We start from the raw sequence: 23,074 nt of genomic DNA on the forward strand, positions 1-23,074 counted from the left end.
TGAGAGGGGAAACTGGAGCACCCAGAGGAAACCCATGCAGACATCGGGAGAACATGCAAACTCCACACATACAATGATCCAAGCCGGGAATCGAACCTGGGTCCCTAGCACTGCTGAGGCATCAATGGTAGTCATGATGTGGCGATGCCAGCATTGGACTGGGGTAAACACAGTAAGAAGTCTCATAACACCAAATTAAAGTCTAACAGGTTTATTTGGTAGCAAATGCCACAAGCACTCTGCCCCTTCGTCAGGTGAGTGGGGAGTTCTGATCACAAACAGGGCATATAAAGGCACACATTCAGTTCACAAAATACTGATTAGAATACAAGTCTTTACAGCTTATCAAGTCTTAAAGGTGCAGACAATGTGGAGATAGCATTAAGCATAGGTTAAAGAGATATGTATTGTCTCCAGACAGGACAGTAAGTGAGATGTTGCAAGCCCAGGCAAGTCATGGGGGATTACAAATAGTGTGACATGAACCCAAGATCCCAGTTGAGGCCGTCCTCATGTGTGGGGAACTTGGCTTTCAGTCTCTGCTCAGTGACTCTGCGCTGTCGTGTGTCATGAAGGTCACCTTGGGGAACGCTTACCCAAAAATCAGAGGCCGAATGCCCGTGACCACTGAAATGTTCCCCAACAGGAAGAGAACAGTCTTGCCTGGTGATTGTCAAGTGATGTTCATTCATCCGTTGTCGTAGCATCTGCATAGTCTCCCCAAGATATCATGGCTCGGGACAGCCTTGCTTGCAGCACATTAGATAGAGAACGTTGGCCGAGTTGCAAGAGTATATACCTTGTACCTGGTGGATGGTGTTCTCACATGAGATGACGGCATCACGGCACATGATGGTGCAGAGTCACTGAAAAGAGACTGATAGCCAAGTTCCGCACACGAGGACAGCCTCAACCAGGATCTTGGGTTCATGTCACATTATTTGTAACCTCCGTGACTTGCCTGGGCTTTGTCGTTGTCAATGGGATTTCTTGGAGAACACACCCCATGCTGCCGGAAAACTGCAGTATTGGTGCGCCGTTAACTCTCAGCCTTCTCTGCTAAGACAACAATCCCACCTTCTGCAGCCTCGCCACATAAATTAAGTCTATAACAATAGTCATTGCACCCAGAGTATAGAATGCTGGGTGCAAAAGGACAGGAAATGAGAAGTTAAATCATGGAAGATTACACTCCTAAATGCCATGCCTTGTAAAAATGGCTTAAAGAGTAACAGTTTATAACAACATTAGGATAAGTGATATTGACTTCCCTTCCTCAACATTAAGACCGCCGACATTCACTTGCCAGGTAAAAATATAAAATGTAAATTTTGAGGCTAGCCAAGAATAGGGCTTGCCAGCTTTCATAAAAAACATAGAAAGTAGAAAACCACAGCACAAACAGGCCCTTCGGCCCACAAGTTGTGCTGATCATATCCCTACCTACTAGGCCTACCTATAACCCTCGATCCCATTAAATCCCATGTACTCATCCAGAAGTCTCTTAAAAGACCCCAACGAGTTCGCCTCCACCACCACTGACGGCAGCCGATTCCACTCACCCACCACCCTCTGGGTGAAAAACTTACCCCTGACATCTCCTCTGTACCTACTCCCAGCACCTTAAACCTGTGTCCTCTTGTAGCGACCATTTCAGCCCTGGGAAATAGCCTCTGAGAATCCACCCGATCTATACCTCTCAACATCTTATAAACCTCTATCAGGTCACATCTCATCCTTCATCTCTCCAGGGAGAAAAGACCTAGCTCCCTCAACCTATCCTCATAAGGCATGCGCCACCCAATCCAGGCAACATCCTTGTAAATCTCCTCTCTACCCTTTCAATAGCTTCCACATCTTTCTTGTAATGAGGTGACCAGAACTGCGCACAGTACTTGAAGTGGGGTCTGACTAGGGTCTCAAAGCTGCAGCATTATCTCCCAACTCCTAAACTCAATCCCTCAATTAATGAAGGCTAGTACACCATATGCCTTCTTGATCATATCCTCCACCTGTGAGGCCGATTTAAGAGTCTTATGGACCCAGACCCCAAGGTTCTTCTGATCCTCTACACTGCTAAGAGTTTCATTCTATAGTAAACTATATCGCAGCCACTGGGGAATGGAAAGCTATCATTCTGTACTATAACAAACAAAAGTTTATATATTCAACTCGGTAGCTATTATTGGGTTCCATTTGAAAAAGAAATACATTTACAACTGCAGATTGGGGATTTCCACCTAGATTTCATTAACTATCTTATAATTAGTGCGCTATTTTAAAACCCATCACAATATATAGTTATCTATTTGTGTACACACATGCTAAAAAGGAAGGGCAGATCATAATTTTATGCAGCTGGAAAGCATTCAGAACAAAAGTTACCTGAAGATTTCTTTCTCTGCTTGGCAGAATTTGAGTTGTTGAAATCTCCAGATCCGGCCACATCCACAGGATTCCCTTCTTTCTGAGCTGGAGACACTTGCTCGAGATTTTCAGGAGACTTGTTTTGGGTTTCCATTCCTAATGGTATTTCCACTGGACCTAGAAATTCCTGCTGTTTTTCATATACAAGCTGCTGGAGCCGTTCCTCAATTTGGCTCCCCTCCTGCATCATTCAGCCATGGATTACCATCAAGGACTTTGCCCACCAACAAGTCAGGAGGATCTTGTGTAGAACCACTTCTTAAAGGTAAAAGTCTACAGAACAGAAACATGCATAAATTACTTTGTGAAAGTACAATGGAAATCTATACAGCTCTGCTAATTAAACAGCAACAAGAATTTTTCAGTTATTATTACTTATAACATGAATACCACACACCAGTGTTTTAAGAAAGCACTCACTAATGTCCAACCAAGGAATTTAGAAACCATACTAAGAAAATTTCCCCTATTCAAAACTTAAGAAAAAGCATTCCCTATTAAATGCTATTTTCCTAATATGTAATTGTGTGTTGCCGGCTGATTGAGCTGGCCCTTATAATAGGTGCAGGAAGATGGTCCCCAACATAAAACTTGCTCTACACAATTTCTAACTTATATATTCAAAAAGCATATTTTAAAAATGCAAACATACTATTTTTGGGCAATGGCATAAAGTGTTACATGTAGACCAATACAGCTGCAATTATGCTAACAATTAACAGCGTTTACTAGTTACTCGTCCGGTACCATTGTCAGAATAAATCCAGGTTTATGAAGCGCTTCTCTTGTATACCAAAACTTATGAACCTTGCCAAAAATAGGATTTCTGACAGTGCACAATCGCATTCAGATGCCTTAACAACTTACTTCAGTGTCAATTAAAATCATGAAACTGGAAAATTGAATCTTTGTATTTGTATGAACAAATATGGTACTTTCGAAAGCATGAGGTTTCCACAGTTAATATGACGACTATATCCCCACAGAAGGAGGAGTATTGTTACTTACCATAGTGCAAATATCAAGACAACAGCAATAGAAACAGGAAATAGACTGGATGGCAATAATTGAATTTATATACTGTAACAAAATGTTGGGTTGAAAAAACTGCTCAAAAAGGGCATAGTGCCCACATTCCAGTTCTTTCTGACAGGGAATAGGAATGGGTGAGGGAAAGGAATGACAACTACAATGTCAATAAATTTTGTGACATCAAACCTACATTCCCCATTAAGCCCAGAGTGGCCATGAGTACTATTTTAAAATTGAGAAAGAAAAGGTTATCCCATTACCAATAATTTGTATATATCTATATTTGTATATCTCAATCATTTTGAAATGTATACTATTAAATTGATTAATCAGTCGTTCCTGTAAAAAAGGGGTGCAATAAATTTCTCAAATTCTTTAGTCTAGATAGAACTTGTGTACAATCTCTAGGGTGAAGAACACTAACCACAGTAGAATAAAGAATATTGTGATACATTTTGTATCATTTGCATTGAGGCAATGCAAATTATACAAAAATGTTTGAACACTGCAATAATGCAAATTATGCAGTGCAGCAAAATTGAGACAACCTTAAAAAATCCATTTTTCAAATATTTTGAGTTTTTGGAGAAAAAGAAAAGTCCAAAGAAGAGAAAAGGTAAGTAACCTGGAGAGTGCGCTTGTGTGAGCAACTGAGAAAGACAGAAACCATTTGAGGAGTGGAAAGCCCATTATGAAACAATAGCCCATCAACACCAATGCCAGAGTTTTACTGTCTCGCCTGCTGATGCCAATGGAGAATGCTGTTCTGCAGGCCTTGCCTAGCCTGATTCTGGGGTAGGCATGCCGGTAAAATTCCAGCACGATTGTCCAAGTACATAATTTGAATATCTAGGGCAAGCAACAATCACAATTTTATTGGGGCAACATAAAGACAGTTGCTTGTTCAAGAAGATTCTTCAAGGTGGAGGGAGGAGTAAAGTAGAATGTTGGACGACCCATCATCTTACATTATGTTATTGATTTAGATTCAGGAACATGGTGAAAATTAAAATTATTTTTTTCTAGAAAACCACATGCAACAATTCTACAAGATGCCAGCTTAGAACATATACCAATGTATGTGGAGGTCTTGTGGCATAGCTGGTAGCGTTGCTCCTTCATCAGGTGAATGACTCACCTGATGAAAGAGCTGTGCTCCTAAAGCTTGTGATTCCAAATACTTTAACCTGGTGTTGAGAGACTTCTTACTGTGACCACCCCAGTCCAATGCCAACATCTCCACATCACACTTAAAACGTACAGTGCTTTTGTCAGGCTATGCTTTAAGGCAATCCTTAGGGCCATCAGACCATAAGTCAGGGGACTTTTTTTTTAAACCCAAAAAAATTGTGCTTTTCAATCTTTTCCAGAGAGGACAGGTGTGTGTGATCTGTGCTGCATCTCTGCAAAAGCATTCAGCTAGTCACGGCTTTCCCAAACTTTCCCCATAATTTTGCACTGCTTTTATCTTCAACTGTTTATCCAATACCTTTTTCAAAGCAATAATTGAATCTGCCTCCACCTTCCTCTGAGGTAGAACATTCCTGATCCTAACCACTCACTGCTTTAAAAAAAATTTCATGTCAGATTTGGTTCTTTTGCCAACCTTCTTAAATCTGGCGTCTTCTGGTTCTCAAACTCTCTGCCAAAGTTTCTCGATCTGCTCTTCCATATCTCTCAACCTTGAATTCTTCTACCAAATCTCCTCTCAAACTTCTCAGATGATAACAACTCCTCCAATCTAGCCTCATTTCATTCTGATAAATCTTTTCTACACTCTGATTTCACATCCTTCCTGAAGTGTGACACAGAACTGGACTTCAGTTGAAGTTGAATCAGGGGTTTTATAAACTCAGTTTCAATGGCATCTGTTAATCAGAAATGTACAACTCTGATTACCCACTTGGGTGCCAGGGCAGATAAGTCATGCATGAAGGATGGGGAAATAAGAACATAAGAAATTAGGAGCAGGAGTAGGCCATCTAGCCCTTCGAGCCTGCCCTGCCATTCAATAAGATCATGGCTGATCTGAAGTGGATCAGTTCCACTTCCCCGCTTTCTCCCCATAACCATTAATTCCCTTATCTATCAGAAACCTATCTACCCGTGACTTAAATATATTTAGCGAGGTAGCCTCTACCACTTAAATGGGCAGAGAATTCCAGAGACTCACCACTCTTTGTGTGAAGAAGTTCCTCCAACTCCGATCTAAACTGTACACCCCCCTTATTTTGAGGCTGTGCCCTCTAGTCCTGCTATCCTTTCTAAGCGGGAAGAATCTCTCTACCTCTACCCTATCCGTTCCCTTCATTATCTTAGAGACATATAAGATTCCCCCTCATCCTTCTAAACTCCAACGAGTACAGACCCAGTCTATTCAATCTCTCCTCATAGGCTAACCCCCTCATCTCTGGTATCAGCCTGATGAACCTTCTCTGCACTCCCTCCAAGGCCAATATATCCTTCCGCAAATGTGGTGATGAAAACTGCACACAGTACTCCAGTTGCAGCCTCACCAGTACCCTGTACTGTTGCAGCAAGACCTCCCTACTTTTATATTCTATCCCCCTCGCTATAAAGGCCAACATTCCATTCGCCTTCTTGATCACCTGCTGCACCTGCAGACTGGGTTTTTGCAATTCGTGCACAATGACCCCCAGGTCCCTCTGCACCGTAGCATGCTAGGCCTTCATCTGGATTTGACGTACCCAATTAAATGCCCTCCTCATTCCAAATTCATCTAGATCAGGGGCATTGAAAAAAAGAAAACAAGGCTTCTATTATTTTACTGTGACACAATTTATTTTGCTGATGACACAAAAATGAGTGGAAAAGCAAATTGTGCGGAGGGTGTGGAAAGTCTGCAAAGGGATCTAGATAGGCTGAGCGAGTGGGCGAGGACCTGGCAGATGGAGTATAATGTTAGCAAGTATGAGGTTATCCACTTTGGCAGGAATAATAGTAGGAGGGATTACTATTTAAAGGGCGAAAAGCTGCAACATGCTACGGTGCAGAGGGACCTGGGGGTCCTTGTGCATGAGTCGCAAAAACCCAGTCTGCAGGTGCAGCAGGTGATCAAGAGGGCGAATGGGATGCTGGCTTTTATAGCGAGGGGGATAGAACATAAAAGCAGGGAGGTCTTGCTGCGACTGAACAGGGCACTGGTGAGGCCGCAGCTGGAGTACTGTCTGCAGTTTTGGTCGCCGCACTTGTGCAAGGATATTTTGGCCTTGGAGGGAGTGCAGAGGAGGTTCACTAGGCTGACACCGGAGATAAGGGGGTTGGACTACGAAGAGAGACTAAATAGACTGGGTCTGTACTCGTTGGAGTTTAGAAGGATGAGGGGGGATCTTATAGAGACGTGTAAGATAATGAAGGGGATGGATAGGGTAGAAGTAGAGAGATTCTTCCCACTCAAAGGACAGAAGGACTAGAGGACACGGCCTCAAGATAAGGGGGGGGGGCAGGGCAGTTTAGATCAGAGTTGAGGAGGAACTTCTTCACTCAAAGGGTGGTGAATCTCTGGAATTCTCTGCCCGTTGATGTGGTGGCGGCTACCTCACTAAATATATTTAAGTCACGGGTAGATAGGTTTCTGATAGGGGAATTAAGGGTTATGGGGGGAAAGCGGGAAAGTGGAACTGAGCCACTTCAGATCAGCCATGATCTTCTTGAATGGCGGGGCAGCTCGAAGGGCTAGATGGCCTACTCCTGCTCCTATTTCTTATGTTCTATGCACAACCTAACCAATGGAAGGACCGCTTGCTCAAAGTGCTGTCTAGACATTAATACCAGAAGCAATAATTAAACAACTAGTCCTACTTCCCTAGATAAGAACAGCTGAAGCACATTTTATAATATGCAGATACAAACTGGGGATCAGAACAGTCAAAACTGAACAAGCTCCACAACTGTTCAGAAATTATATATCTTAATAACTTTTATAGAAGGTATGCCAAAGTTGTTCATAGGGAAAAAACAAATGGCAGAAACAATGATATGGGAAATAGTGACAAAAGAAGAATAACCAAAATATGATCCAACAAAACAGAATCTAATCATCTCCCCTTGATGTTCAATGGCATTACCATCACTGAATCTCCCCCAATATCAACATAGTGTGGATTTACTATTGAGCAGAACTGCAACTGGACTACACAAGTACCATGGCTACAGGAACAGGTTGCAGGCTAGGAATTTGGAGGCAAATAACTCATGTCTTGATTCCCCAAAGTTTCTCTACCATATACAAGGCAGTGTGATGGATAATGCTCCACTTGCCTGAATGAGTGCTGCTCCACCAACATAAGAAGCTCAATACCATCCAAGTCAAAGCAGCCATTCAATTGGCACCCCATCCACCAACTTAAAAGTTGCACGTTGGTGGTGATTTTCACTCCTCTATCACCAACACGTAGTGTTTCATGTATATAAAGTTTCATCAGAACTGGAAGATGTTAGAAATTTACCACTTTTAATCAAGGATAGGCTTTGTTACCAATCTACAAGATGTACTGCAGCAACATGTCAAGCCTCCTTTGACAGAAGTGACTTCTACCACCTGGAAGAACATGGGCAGAAAATGCACAAGAATATCACCACCTGTGAGGTTTATCCAAACCATCACAACTTGGAATTAGATCACTATTCTTTCATTGTCACCAATCCAAAATTCTGCAATGCTCTTAACAGCGCTGTGGGTGTACCTACATCACCTGGGCTTCAGTAGTTCATTGAAGGCAGCTCATTGCTACCTTCTCATGGGCAATTTGGGATAGGCAATAATAAATGCTGTCCTAACCAGTGACATCCACATTCTGTGAACGAATATATAGATTTTAAATTAAAAAGGAGGTTTTGAATGACAATGGGAGAAGGAACAGGGCTGAGGAGTTTAAGAGTGCATTAAAGAGAATAGAACATAGAACATTACAGCGCAGTACAGGCCCTTCGGCCCTCGATGTTGCGCCGACCAGTGGAACCAATCTAATGACCCTCTAACCTAAACTATTCCAATGTTATCTATATGCCTATCCACTGACCATTTGAACGCCCTTAAAGTCGGCAAGTCCACAACTGCTGCAGGCAGGGCATTCCACACCGTTACTACCCTCTGAGTAAAGAACCTACCTCTGACATCCGTCCTATAACTACCGCCCCTTAATTTAAAGCTATGTCCCCTCGTGTTAGCCATCACCATCTGAGGAAAAAGGCTCTCACTGGCCACACTGTCTAACCCTCTGATCATCTTGTATGCCTCAATTAGGTCATCTCTTAACCTTCTTCTCTCTAATGAAGGTAACCTCAAGTCCCTCAGCCTTTCCTCATAAGACCTTCCCACCATACCAGGCAACATCCTGGTAAACCTCCTCTGCACCCTTTCCAATGCCTCCACATCTTTCTTATAACACGGCAACCAGAACTGTACGCATAACTCCAAGTGCGGCCGCACCAGAATTTTGTACAATTGCAACATGACCTCATGACTCCAAAATTCAATCCCTCTACCAATAAAAGCCAACACGCCGTACGCCTTCTTAACAACCTTACCAACCTGGGTGCCAACTTTCAGGGATCTATGCACATGTACACCAAGATCTCTCTGCTCGTCAACACTACTAAGAGTCCTTCCATTAGCCCTATATTCTGTACTCCTGTTACTCTTTCCAAAGTGAATCACCTCACACTTTTCCATATTAAATTCCATTTGCCACCTCTTGGCCCAGCCCTGCAGCTTATCTATGTCCCTCTGCAAACTGTAACATCCATCCTCGCTGTCTACAACTCCTCTGACTTTGGTGTCGTCAGCAAATTTACTAACCCATCCTTCTACACCCTCATCTAGGTCATTTTATAAAAATGACAAACAGCAGTGGCCCCAGAACAGATCCTTGAGGTACACCACTTGTAACTGAACTCCAGGTTGAATATTTCCCAACAACCACCACCCTCTGTCTTCTATCAGCTAGCCAATTCCAGATCCAAACTGCTAAATCACCCTCAATCCCATGCATCTGCATTTTCTGAATAGCAGAACACAGTTCTCAAAAGAACGTAGGCTCAACCATGTTACGATGAGATACAGCAGTAGCATGGATAAAAAGAGAAAAAATATTTTAACACAACTATTACAACCCAATATTCCTAAACCAGAGGATTGCAATCCAAATAGAACCAGTAAAATAACAGATTTCTAAATCTATCAGTAGGTTTAATACAGTATTAGAAAATTAAAATAAGCAGAAAATGCTAGAAACACTCACAGTTGACTTTTCACGTTCAATTTCCATCAGAACTGGAAGATGTTAGAAACATACACTTTTTAAGCCAGGATAGGCTTTATTATCAATTGTCCAGTCACACGGTATGATATAAAGACATTATTCCATCATAGAAGCAGATATTTGGTCACAATCAGTGAATTGAGGAGTGAGCAGCGAGAGATTTTAATTACTGTATTTTTCACGCAGATCTTGCACTAAAAAAAAAACACTGCAGACAAGGCTTGGGTCTGAGGGGGCTTCAACACTGGTCATAGCCTTCACGTCACCCCAGATAATTTAGCAAAATAGCTATACTTGGGGAAAACACCAGGTTTTTTTTTACACAAATGTGCCACTATTGCAAGTTAAAAATTACCTAAACAAAATTGAAAAAAAAATGGAGCCTTGGCTTTTAGCTCCAGGAGACCGGGACACAAAAAAATGGATGTTATGTTTGGAATGTTAGAACACTCATGGATAGCCTCAAGTAACTATCCAGAAAGAGGAACTACAATTGTAACATACGAGCTATCAAGTGGGCAGATTTAGGGCTGAGTTGAGGAGGAACTTCTTCACACAAAGGGTTGTGAATCTGTGTAATTCCCTGGAATTACCTCATTGAATGTTTTTAAGGCAAGGATAGATAAATTTTTGAACAGTAAAGGAATTAAGGGCTATGGTGAGCAGATGGGTAAGTGGAGCTGAGTCCACAAAAAGATCAGCCATGAATTTATGGAATGGCAGAGCAAGCTCGAAGAGCCAGATGGCCTGCTCCTAGTTCTTATGATAGAATGATAATGCCACACTCACTGGCCTTCTTAGGGAGGGCCAGTTGAAGGACCAAGCAGGGGGGAACGTCTTCTACAGAAAAGGTAAGGCTAGAGAGCCTCATGGCCATGGAATTGGTTTTAGTGGATTAGGATATTGACAGATGCATTGTCAGAATTCCCCAGTTGTATAAAAGAAAAATACTTCACCCAAACCTCAGCCACAATCAATATGCCACCTTAATGGGTGCTTATGCCTGACCCTTGCCTCCAATGAACGTGTAAAGGGAAAGTTCTATTATGAAGTCCTCATTACATGGGATTAGGATTATGTACTGTTCAGGCCAAAGATCAATGCTTTTCACTGTATGCGAGTACATATGACAATAACAATAAATCAAATCGCTGCCAATCCAAAAGAAAAGATCATCTTTCTGGGGAACTTTAATGCCAAAGCTCTACTCTAATGCCTAGAGTAGAACCATTGGGAAAAACATGGTGGAAAAAGTAAGTGCAAATAGAACATAAGAACATAAGAACTAGGAGCAGGAGTAGGCCATCTAGCCCTTCGAGCCTGCCCCGCCATTCAATAAGATCATGGCTGATCTGAAGTGGATCAGTGCCACTTTCCCATTTTCTCCCCATAACGTAGAACGTAGAACACTACAGCACAAACAGGCCCTTCGGCCCACAAGTTGCACCGATCACATCAATACCTACCAATCCATAGACCTATCTATAATCCCCAGTCCCATTAAATCCCATTTACTCATCCAGAAGTCTTTTAAAAGACCCCAGCGAGTTCGCCTCCACCACCACTGACGGCAGCCAATTCCATTCACTCACCACCCTCTGAGTGAAAAACTTACCCCTAACATCAACTCTGTACTTGCTTCCCTGCACCTTAAATCTGTGTCCTCTCGTAGCGACCATTTCAACCCGGGGAAATAGCCTCAGAATCCACCCTATCTATTCCTCTCAACATTTTATAAACTTCTATCAGGTCACCTCTCAACCTACGCCTCTCCAGGGAGAAGGGTCCCAGCTCCCTCAACCTATCTTCATAAGGCATGCCTCCCAATCCAGGCAACATCCTTGTAAATCTCCTCTGTACCCTTTCAATAGCTTCCACATCCTTCCTATAGTGAGGTGACCAGAACTGCGCACAGTACTCCAAGTGGGGCCTGACAAGGGACTTATAAAGTTGCAGCATTACCTCCCGACTCCTAAACTCAATCCCTCGATTAATGAAGGCCAGTACACCATACGCCTTCTTGACCACATCCTCCACCTGCGAGGCCGATTTAAGAGTCCCGTGGACCCGGACCCCGAGATCCTTCTGCTCTTCAACACTGCTAAGACTCCTGCCCTTGATAGTGTACTCGTTCATCCCGTTGGTCCTGCCAAAATGGACCACTACACATTTATCTGCGTTGAAGTCCATCTGCCACTTCTCAGCCCAGTCTTGCATCCTATTTATGTCCTGCTGCAACTTCTGACATCCTTCCAGACCATCCACAACACCACCGACCTTCGTGTCATCGGCGAACTTACTTACCCATCCCTCCACTTCCTCATCTAGGTCATTTCTGAAAATGACAAACAGCAAGGGTCCTAGAACAGATCCCTGGGGCACTCCACTGGTGACCGACCTCCATGCAGAAAAAGAGCCATCCACAACCACTCTCTGCCTTCTGCAGGCAAGCCAGTTCTGGATCCACAAGGCCAAAGCCCCTTGGATCCCATGCCCTCTCACCTTCTCAAGAAGTCTTGCATGGGGGACCTTATCAAATACCTTGCTGAAGTCCACGTACACCACGTCCACTGCTCTTCCTTTGTCAATGTGTTCAGTCACATTTTCGAAGAACTCAAGTAGGCTCGTAAGGCACGACCTGCCCTTGACAAAACTATGCTGACTATTTCTGATCATGCTAAACCTCTCCAAATGCTCATAAATCTTGTCCCTTAGAAGCCTCTCCATCAGTTTACCAACCACTGAGGTCAGACTCACCGGTCGGTAATTTCCCAGGCTATCCCTGTTCCCTTTCTTGAAAATAGGAACTACATCCGCAATCCTCCGGAACCTCTCCCGTCTCCATCGACGACGCAAAGATCATCGCCAGGGGCTCTGCAATCACCTCCCTCACCTCCCACAGTAACCTGGGGTACATCCCATCTGGTCCCGGCGACTTGTCTATCTTGATAGAATTTAAAAGCTCTAACACATCCTCTTCCTTAATATCCACATACTCAAATCTTTTCCATCTGCTGCAAACCTGTAGCAAAATCTCCCAGATCAGTTTCCACCGTGAATACTGAAGCAAAGTACTCATTAAGCACCTCTGCCATTTCTTCTGGTTCCACACAGACCTTTCCCCCTTCACCTTTTATAGGTCCTATCCCTTCTCTTCTCATCCTTTTACTTTTCACATATTTGTAGAAGGCCTTGGGATTCTCCTTAATCTTACCCGCCAAGGCCTTCTCATGACCCCTTCTGGCTCTCCTAATTTCCCTTTTAAGCTCCTTTCTACAATCCTTATACTCGTCTAGATCCTTAACATCTCCTAGCTCCCTGAACCTTTTGTACACCTTCCTTTTCTTCCTGACTAGGTTCACCACAGCCTTCGTGCACCACGGTTCCTGCGACCTACCAAAACCTCCTTGTCTCATCGGAACGTTGTTGTGCAGAGCTCCAAACAAACATTCCTTGAATATCCGCCACATTCCTTCTGTACTTTTCCCCAAGAATGCCTCCTTCCAGTTTATTTGCCCAATTAACTGCCTGACATCTTCGTATTTCCCCTGCCTATCAGAAACTTATCTAGCCACGACTTAAATATATTTAGCTAGGTACCCTCCACCACTTCAACAGGCAGAGAATTCCAGAGATTCACCACCCTTTGAGTGAAGAAGTTCCTCCTCAACTCTGATCTAAACTGTGCCCCCCCTTATCTTGAGGCTGTGTCCTCTTGCTGACAAAATGGACTCAGCATGGCCTTAATAATACATACCATTTTCATCAGAAGGCCAAATATAAAACCACATGAAGTATTCCATACATCAAAGGAATGGCAACTCCTGGATTATGTACTTTTCAGGCCGAAGGTCAAAATGCTGTCGGAACAATTTAATCCATGCGAGGTCTTGATGCCGGCTGCATATCGACTTGCTCAGTGATGAATATCCACCAAGCATCAAGATATCACAAGGCCCAAAAATCCAAGGGGAAGAAGATCAATGTCTTGGCCCGAAAGTAGTTGGAGCGCAGAGAGGAATTTCAAGTGCAACTCATGACAAATCTGGAAAATGACCACACATCCAACTTCAATCCAGGACAGTGAAATCAAATAAAGTCAGTTTTACTAGATTCCTGCACCCAGACCATTAGGTTCAATGCCATCATCACCAGAACTGGCTCAACAAAAACGATGCTCAAATATGTGACGCCCCTTGGCCTCCTGGAACAAAAATAAGCAACTTTCATCACCTGCCAGAACAACTCAAATGTTGCAAGTCAAGAAGGCAGCTTGCCAATAGTTCAAAGTTGGCACCCAGAGACAAATCATAGAATCCCTACAGTGCAGAAAGATGCCATTTAGCTCACTGAGTCTGCACCAACTTTCTGACAGAGTATCATATCCAAGTCCAATATCCTGCCCTATCTCCGTAATCCTACACGTTACCCCACTGATCCCCCTAACCTCTACATCTTTGGATACTAAGGGACAATTTAGCATGGTCAATGCACCTAACCTGCACATTTTTGGACTATGGAAGCAAACCAGAGCACCCTGAGGAAAATCACACAAACTTCACACAGACAGATATGTCACGGGAAAAGAAAGCCCAAGAAATCCAACAGCCGATTGATTATCATTTTTGAAGCATCCAGATCCAGTGTCCAGATGGCTGAGAACTGTCTCCTGCATCAGCTCATTTTTTCATCCTCAAAAGAACCAATATTCCATGGAAGGATCAAGGAAATGCAACAAAGATACTCTGGACCTCTCCCTGGAGAGGTGCAGCATTGATATTAATGACAGAAGAGCCTACTACAATTGATCAGGGTGACAACTGCTTCATGCTTTCAGTTTTAAATGATGAGGCAAAGCAGTGGCAGAGAAAATAAGTAGTAAGTCCTGCAACATAGATCACTACCTCACAGAATGCTGTAATCCATGTCTCCAGAGACTGACTGGGTCAAGAATCAACCTGTTTAGTCAGAAGACATATGGCAAAAGCTTGCTATCCTGAGAAGGCGATATCTTTGAATGGAGAGGCTGCTGTGATAATATTGTTACAGTTCTACAAAGCTCTGTATTTGTGCAACGTTCTGATGGTGAAAATGGAGGGTGGCAAACACCTGGCAGAGGGATGTGTGTTCATGGAGAGTGCTGTTACGATCCCACACGTGACTAGTGGACAAATCTGACACCAAGGTGGTAATCGGCTTGATAGATCTTAAGTTTTATCTTTTGTTTAAAAACATGGAAGGCAGCTATTGAACAGAGTCACAAAGACTGCTATGAACACAAGTTACAAAATTTAACTTACATTCTAATGTTCACAATAAGGGCATGTAATCCAACAAGTGGAATGTGGTCAGACACACCTCACTCTGAAACCAAGTGATAGGTATCACTCAGAATAGATGCAATACTTCTCCCATCAGCTCCTTCCAGATGCTTGTCACACCATGCCAACAAATCTCACTGAACTCTGAGGGCTTCCAATTGGTTCGCTGGTTAAAAAGAAAAGGGAGGCTTATGTCCAGATGAGACTTGAGGGCTCAGGTAGTGCACTAGAAAGCTTTAGATTGGCTAGGAGGGAGTTAAAGAGTGAGTTAAGAAGGGCTAAAAGAGGACATGAGAAGACTTTGGCTGATAGGATTAAGGAGAATCCTAAGGCGTTCTATAGATATGTTAAGAACAGAAGGTTGGTTAGGGCAAGATTGGGGCCAGTTAGAGACAGCAGTGGGAATTTGTGTGTGGAGCCGGAAGAGATTGGAGAGGCATTGAACCAATATTTCTCTTTGGTGTTCACGCAGGGGGACATAAATGTAGCTGTGGAGAACACTGGGTTACAGGGTTGTAAACTGGACAGTATTGCAGTTGACAAGGAGGATGTGCTAGTTATTCTTGAGGGTTTGAAAATAGATAAGTCCCCTGGGCCAGACGGGATTTACCCTAGGATTCTCTGAGAGGCAAGGGAGGAGATTGCAGAGCCTCTGGCTCTGACCTTCAGGTCGTCGTTGGTCACCGGTATAGTGCCAGAAGATTGGAGGTTAGCGAATGTTGTCCCATTGTTTAAGAAGGGGAACAGAGAGTTCCCCGGGAATTATAGACCGGTGAGTCTTACTTCTGTTGTGGGTAAGGTTTTAGAAAAAATTATTAGGGATAGGATTTATAGTTATTTGGAGAGTAATGAAATGATTAGAGATAGTCAGCATGGTTTTGTGGACGGTAGGTCGTGCCTTACTAACCTTATTGAGTTTTTTGAGAAAGTGACCAAAGAGGTGGATGGGGGTAAGGCAGTTGACGTGGTGTATTTGGACTTTAGTAAGGCGTTTGATAAGGTTACATCAAAACAGATTGCCTTTGTGTACACATTACCATGGCAACTCTTCTGATTTTCTCACTCTCCTCTTCCCTTACTGGGTGAAAGAAGTTTCCAAGCTACATGAAGACAGAAGTTTCCAAGCTACATGAAGACAGAAGTTTTTAAAGCTTGTAGCATCAGGTGTCTACTCATTAATAGCTTTCTTACTCTGCCCACACAAGAATCCAGGGTAATGTTGCAGCATAGGATTGGTGTCAAATTCATAGCATATCAGATTTTGTTAATGGAAGGGCATCAAATGAGTGTATTGCAAATCACACACCTGTTCCTGTACTTATTAAATACAAAGTGGAAGTGCCTTGGATTAATAAATAGATTTTTTAAAATGAATCCATTAGTTTATCATTGCTCAGCCCCACATGTGTGGCTTCTGGCTTAACAGAGAATGAGAAAATAGAGATGCAAACACCAATATTTGTAATTAATGACTGGAATCGTTCCTCTTAATGGGTTATTATTGGGAAATTCAATATCACCTGGTTACGAAGTCTCACAAACATTAATAAATAAAGTTAATAGATGACCTTTCAAACTTTATGAAGAATCAAATCGGATAAACTAAAATAAAACTCGCAAAGCACGAAGGAGGTAGAGGTAATGTATTTTTCCCCATACTGTATAGTGTTGCCTTGCCCCAAGGGAGGGATAGATGAGAAAACGCAATAAAAACAGTAACTAGGATACCAGAAAGCGAGAGGAGTAAGGAAAAATAAACAAAATCTTACCTCAGTAGAACGTGTACACAAGTTTCAAACTGAACTCACAACCGCTAAAATAAAATTGACAGCGTCCCAGAAAATCGGGTAGTTTCGTTAAAAAAAATACCTACAGCTATCTGAAAGCAACAAGTACTTTCGCGCGACAAGCAGACACCTGTACGTTCAGGTGCTCAGCTGCTCCAGGTGACAATCACATTCTGCTCTACGTTGCCCCACACACACACCTGCACGCGCTCCGAGCCCAATTCCAGCCGCTGTGATTAAACTGAGTTACAGCACCCAAAATCCTGGAACTCCACCGATCCCACGCTTCCACCTATCGGCGCAGCTAATTTACTCCCGACGCCCGCCCCCAAGCCAGGGCATTGGGGCGTGGCAACACGTTACAATTACCTGCTGCACGTCACCCTTCCCGCGCAGGTCCTCTGGCTATGTGGAGGTGCTGGCGTTGGACCGGGGTAAGTGGTCTCACTGCACCAGGTTAAAGTCAGGTTGGACTTTAACCTGGTGTTATGAGACTTCTTATTAATATGACTTTAAACCGGAGTGTAACAAACAACGGATTTCGTTTCCAACAAAAAAATAGAAAGCTTCAGCACGGAATTTTGCTTTGATTTGATTTATTATTGTCATATGTATTGGTATACAGTGAAAAGTATTGTTTCTTGCATGCTATACGGATAAAGCATACCGTTCATAGAGAAGGAAAGGAAAGAGTGCAGAATGTAGTGTTACAGTCAAAGCTAGGCTGTAGAGAAAGGTCAACTTAGTGCGAGGTAAGTCCATCCAAAAGTCTGATGTTAGGAGGAAAGAAGCTGTTCTTGAGTGGGTTGGTAAGTGTCCTGCTTTTGACAATCATTCAGCCCCCACCTGCCTTTGTGGACAACCCTGCAAGTTCCTGATCATAGAATCCTTACAGTGCAGAAAGAGGCCATTTGGCCCATTGGGTTTGCACTGACCACAGTCCCACAGAGGCCCTATTCCCATAACCCCTCATATTTACCCTGCTGATCCCCTGGCACTAGGGTTAATTTAGCATGGGCAGTCAACCTAACGAGCATTTCTTTGAACTGTGGGAGGAAACTGGAGCACCTGGAGGAAATCCATGCAGACATGGGGAGAACATGCAAACTCCACAAACAGTGACCCAAACCGGGAATCGAACCCGAGTCCCTGCACTGTGAGGCAGCAGTGCTAACCACTCTGCCACTGTGTTGCCCTAATTGTTGATTGAAACAAGTTGATTCTCAACTACCTTTCCAATTTCCCCTTTAAAATGATGTCCAGAACCAACTTTCAGGTTCTGAATATTGACAGTTCTCGAGTGAAATAATCAGTAATGGCAACCCTATTGTATCATGTAGCTGATAGATTCAAAGTAAAGTTTATTTAGCAGTCACAAGTAAGGCTTACATTAATATTGCAATGAAGTTACTGTGAAATTCCCCTAGTCACCACATTCCACCACCTATTTGGGTCAATGCACCTAACCAACACAGTTTTCAGATTGCAGGATGAAACTGGAGGAAACCCATGCAGACATGGGGAACATGTGACCTAAGCTGGGAATCGAGTTTGTGTCCCTGGCATTGTGAAGGAGCAGTGCTAACCACTGTGCTACCCCCTCTCTAGATGAGGAAGAAAGGAAAATGCCCCAGTGGAGCATAAATGTCAGCATGGACAGGTTGAGCCCATTGGCTTATGTGGATCCTATATAATGCTACGTATATTATGAGACAAACTCATAAAAATCATCAAACTTGGTATCAATCAATTTTTTTTCAAAACACAAACTGGTGTAAATTGTCAAATGATTATAATCTATTAGAGTCATAGAGGTTTATAGTATGGAAACAGGCCCTTCCATGCCGCCCATTTTTTTAAAACCCCTAAGCTAATCCCAATTGCCCGCATTTGGCCCATATCCCTCTGTACTTATCATACCCATGTAATGGATATTTCTCAAAATCTTTCAACAATTTAACCACCACAGATGTGAAGCTCACTGGCCTGTATTCCCAGGCTTTTCCCTGCAGCCCGTTTTAAACAAAGGTACAACATTTGCCACTCTCCAATCTTCAGGCACCTCACCTGTGACTATCGATGATTCAAATATCTTGGCTAGGGGACCCACAATTTCCTCCCTAGCTTTCCACAATGTCGTGGGATACACTTTATCAGGTCCTGGGGATTTATCTATCTTGATGCACTTTAAAACTTCCAGCACCTCCTTCTCTGTAATATGTACACCCCTCTAGCCATCACTATTTATTTCTCCAAGTTCCCTAACATGCTTTTCTCAGGAGTAAATACTGAGGCATGTCATTTGCCTCTTTCTTCTTCTTGACCAGGGCCTCAATATCCCAAGTCATCCAGGGTTCCCTACTTCTGCCGGCCTTGCTTTTCACCCTAAGAGGAATGCGTTTACCCTGAACCCTGGTTAACACACTTTTGAAAGTATGCCACTTACTAGACATCCCTTTGCCTTCTCACAGACTCCCCCAATTAACTTTTGAAAGTTCCTGCCTGATAGCATCAAAATTGGTCTTGCCCCAATTTAGAATTTTAACTTTTGGGCCAGAGCTATCATTCTCCATAGCTATCTTAAAACCAATAGAATTATTAGCAGGTCAGAATTCTTTACAGACAAATACTAATGCATCTGAGAATGCTTTACAAGAATATTTTAACCCTTCCCCTCCTTATCAAGATATGATTGTTGAAGTGGAAATTTTCCTGCTTCTTGACTGTGGTAGAAAGACTCAACAAAAGTAATTCTGACAAAATAAATAGTCTTTATTTACAAAACACTGCATGTAGTATTAGCAAAAACTTGAGTTCAGAGAGCCATCGTTACAACTTGTTAATTCTTTCTCAAGTGCGTGCTAACATAAAGAATCAGTTCAGTATTTATACATAATCATTGTCAGTTTGTGTGACCAGAGCTTATTCAGGAATTCGTTCAGTAATAGCATCATAAGCAACGTCATAAATCATGGTACAACCTGCAGACTTCCTAGAACTCTTTGTCTCATCAGTCATACCTTTATTTTGTCCTTTGATAGAACAGAAGAAGGTCGATGACTCCTTCATCCCTGACCTTATCTTGTCATACTCATACAGCTCAAGGTCATGTGGAGTCAGCCTTATCAGGTCTTACTGAGGTTAGGCACAGCTTAACCTTCTCTGGTCTTATTCATGTCTTAAGTTATGTGGGGTCAGTCTTATTAAGTCTTACAGGGGTCTGGCATTTTGGAATAGCTTGATCAGCTTTCCTTATTTTGTACCAAATACTTGACCAATTTTCCCATCATGCCACTACTTCATTCGTACAACTTCACACGATCACGGCTCCACCAAGTCAGAAGAGGTACAATGCCACATTATCTCCTCAGTGGCCAAGGAGCTTTCAACAATTGGATAGGGAGAGAAGAAAATTCATCACATTAAGGTACTTATATGTCTCAGTCTGTTAGTTAATGTTTGTCTTCTAGGCTTTTGGATACATTGTAAGAAATCTCACAGCACCAGGTTTAAGTCCAACCAGTTTAATTTGATAGTAATCCCACAAGCTTTCAGAAACAGTATTCGTCAGGTGTGTGGAAGGTTCTGATCAGAGAAAGGCATATAAAGTCACACACAGTTTTCGGAATACTAATTAGAATGCATTCTAATGCATTATTAGAGTGCAATTAGAATGCATTCTAATCAGTATTCTGTAAACTGTGTGTGTTTTTATATGCCTTTCTCTGATCAGAACCTTCCACACACCTGACCAAGGAACACCTTTTCCGAAAGCTTGTGGGATTACTATCAAATAAACTAGTTGGACTTAAACCTGGTGTTGTGAGATTTCTTACTGTGTTTACCCCAGTCCAACGCCGACATCTCTACATTTTGGATACATTGACCAGAGCCAGTCCATCATGGCAAAATATGATAGATGAGCCTAGAACCCTGAAAAATAGCATTTCCTATTTTCATGGGGTGGGTCGGTGAGCGGGTGGTGGTGGCGGTTGGGACTGGAGTCAGGCCAGGCTTTGAACATGTATGGTTTATAGAGGCAACCAGCCATTTAACTCACTAGCTGCCTGCTGTTAAGTTGGATTTTGATAGGCCAGGAGTGTGAAACCAAGAGTGTGTAGATTAAAAGACATTTCCGAGTTGGTCTGAACTTGATGAATTCATTTGGGTAGCAAGGGGATCCCTTTGGAGAAGTAGGGCATCCCTTTAGTTATGGTCTGGGGAAAAGTCTGGGAGATGTAAGGCACTTTACGATTGTTAAAAATAAACATGATTATGTGTAAAATTGCATGAACTTATTGAAACTATCAAATGCTTTTCAAAGCATAACAGGTGAGTTGGCCTAGAGGAGAGGCTAAGAGCAAAGGGAGGTTTGGACAGGCTCCTGCTTGGAAATAGTTTAGGTGCTATTTGATTCTTGTCTTGCTGTCTCATAGGTTCCATAAATCCCTCGCTTTTGATCAGCCATTCCAATTGTTTCTTCTTTGTCTCACTTCAATTTTCCTTCTGCCTCTGTGAAGCATCTTGGGACAATGTTGCTTATTTAAGGGCATTATTGAATAAGAAACAATGTGCCCGAAAATCTTTGTAACTGCTGTATGCAAAGTGCAAGTGTGGTAAAGTAGGCATCTCCCTTCCACATTTCATGACCTCAAATCATGACCTTACTGGAGCAACTACTGTTGCATTCAGTCACCTCATTTGAATAATGGTGCAGGTGCCTTCTCCCATGTCTGTGCATCACAGGAGACTGTAGTGGGAGATGCACGAAAAACATGAAGTACAACCACCGCCAGCTTTAAGACATTTTTAGGCTTATAATGAAGCCATTCCCCTATTGGTAATGGCATTCTTTAGGGTGGCCAGACATGGGATGAGGCTTAGGGCCACAGATAGTGACCCTGTAATGAGCTGGTTATCAGAACCTTCTAAGAGTGGAATTTTTTTTGCCCACTCCAGGCTCCATGGCAATTCCTATCTGTCACTGTTTTGTGTGGAGACCCAGTGCTTCTCTATCCTGTCAAAATTTCCACTGCCACTTGGTCTCCTGCATGGAGCAAAAATCCTGACGTAATTTGGAGCCAATTTGTTCACTAATCTTGTCTCAGATCTGCAATATTTCACGTAAATAATCTAAGGTTTAACTTTTTTATTGCACTCTTAAGTAGACATTGCCCTTAATGCATCCATTGTTTTTTTCGCTTTTTATTATATCAGGCAACTTATTCACTCTTTCTAATAGTCAACCTTTTTCTAATGTATCCTGCCAACAAATCTTTAACCCATCCGTTATCTCTACCATCTCTGCTTCTACTAATATGTTTTCAGCATCATTTTCCTTAATAAACAATGATACAAAGTACTCAGTAAGTATTCTAGTCCTGCATTTATGAGCATATTTTGTCCCTAATAGGCCCCATCCTGCTTCTTATTACTCATTATTTACATGCTGGTGTAAGATCTTTGGGTTACCTGTTTTGTTAATTGCTACTCTTTTCTTCTATTTGCCAGTCTTCATTTCCACTCTCTGTTTACTGCATGTGACCTGGTTCTCTCCTGAAGCATCCCCCTGAAATGCATCAGACATCCTCATTTTTGTTTCATCATATCCTCCATCTCCCTCATCATCAAGCAGGACCTGACTTCAGCTCCTCTGCCTTTCTGTCTTGTTGGAATATACCTAGCCTGTAGTTGAAACATGTCCTTCTTAAAGAACATCCATTGCTCCATTACAATTTTTCCTGTCAATCTCTGGTTTCATTTTAACCTGGCAAATAGTTAAGCACATTTAAAGTGGGAGATAGGATGAAATAACATTCCTTCTCATCAGGGTTAACAGTTTCAGTTGGATTACCATCTCAGTATGTACAGATTGTTCAATAATGATTTATGATATTCTAAGTACCTTAATATCCGAATCACTTGTTTATCTGCATGAATATTTACACTTCCTCAATATGTCATAGAAATCGATTTTCCCCTTTTGTTTTAAGTTGATAATGGAGGGGAAATTCCCTTTCCACTTCTTTTGTATCTGCTGTTAGTCATTTAGAAGAACCCAGCTAGTATAAAAAAAAACTTACTTTAGCTCTAAAGATGATCCCAAACTGGTTAAACCATTTCCATATTTCTGCATGCTTTGTATTTGGTTGAGCAACTGTGAAAATTCTTGCTATAAGTCAAAGGACATTCTATTTTTATAAAGATAATATTACATCCTATC

At 42.4% G+C, this 23,074-nt stretch overlaps 1 protein-coding gene across 1 annotated transcript in view; it reads right to left on the reverse strand.

Annotated features, from left to right (window-relative positions):
* LOC145356878 (long-chain-fatty-acid--CoA ligase ACSBG2-like) overlaps nucleotides 1–17,035 on the reverse strand; it is a 104,814-nt gene extending 87,779 nt beyond the window's left edge. Inside the window, exons 1-2 of the mRNA XM_080209887.1 lie at nucleotides 16,834–17,035; nucleotides 2,386–2,700 (exon numbers count right to left, since the gene is read on the reverse strand). Of these exons, the coding sequence (XP_080066013.1) occupies nucleotides 2,386–2,617 (232 nt within the window). The 5' untranslated portion in view covers nucleotides 2,618–2,700; nucleotides 16,834–17,035. The remainder of the gene's footprint in view (nucleotides 1–2,385; nucleotides 2,701–16,833) is intronic.
* Nucleotides 17,036–23,074: the final 6,039 nt, after the last annotated feature.

Source organism: Carcharhinus amblyrhynchos, chromosome 1 (genome assembly GCF_965287045.1).
Source record: "Carcharhinus amblyrhynchos chromosome 1, sCarAmb.v2.hapA, whole genome shotgun sequence".
In the NCBI taxonomy this organism is placed as follows: Eukaryota; Metazoa; Chordata; class Chondrichthyes; order Carcharhiniformes; family Carcharhinidae; genus Carcharhinus; species Carcharhinus amblyrhynchos.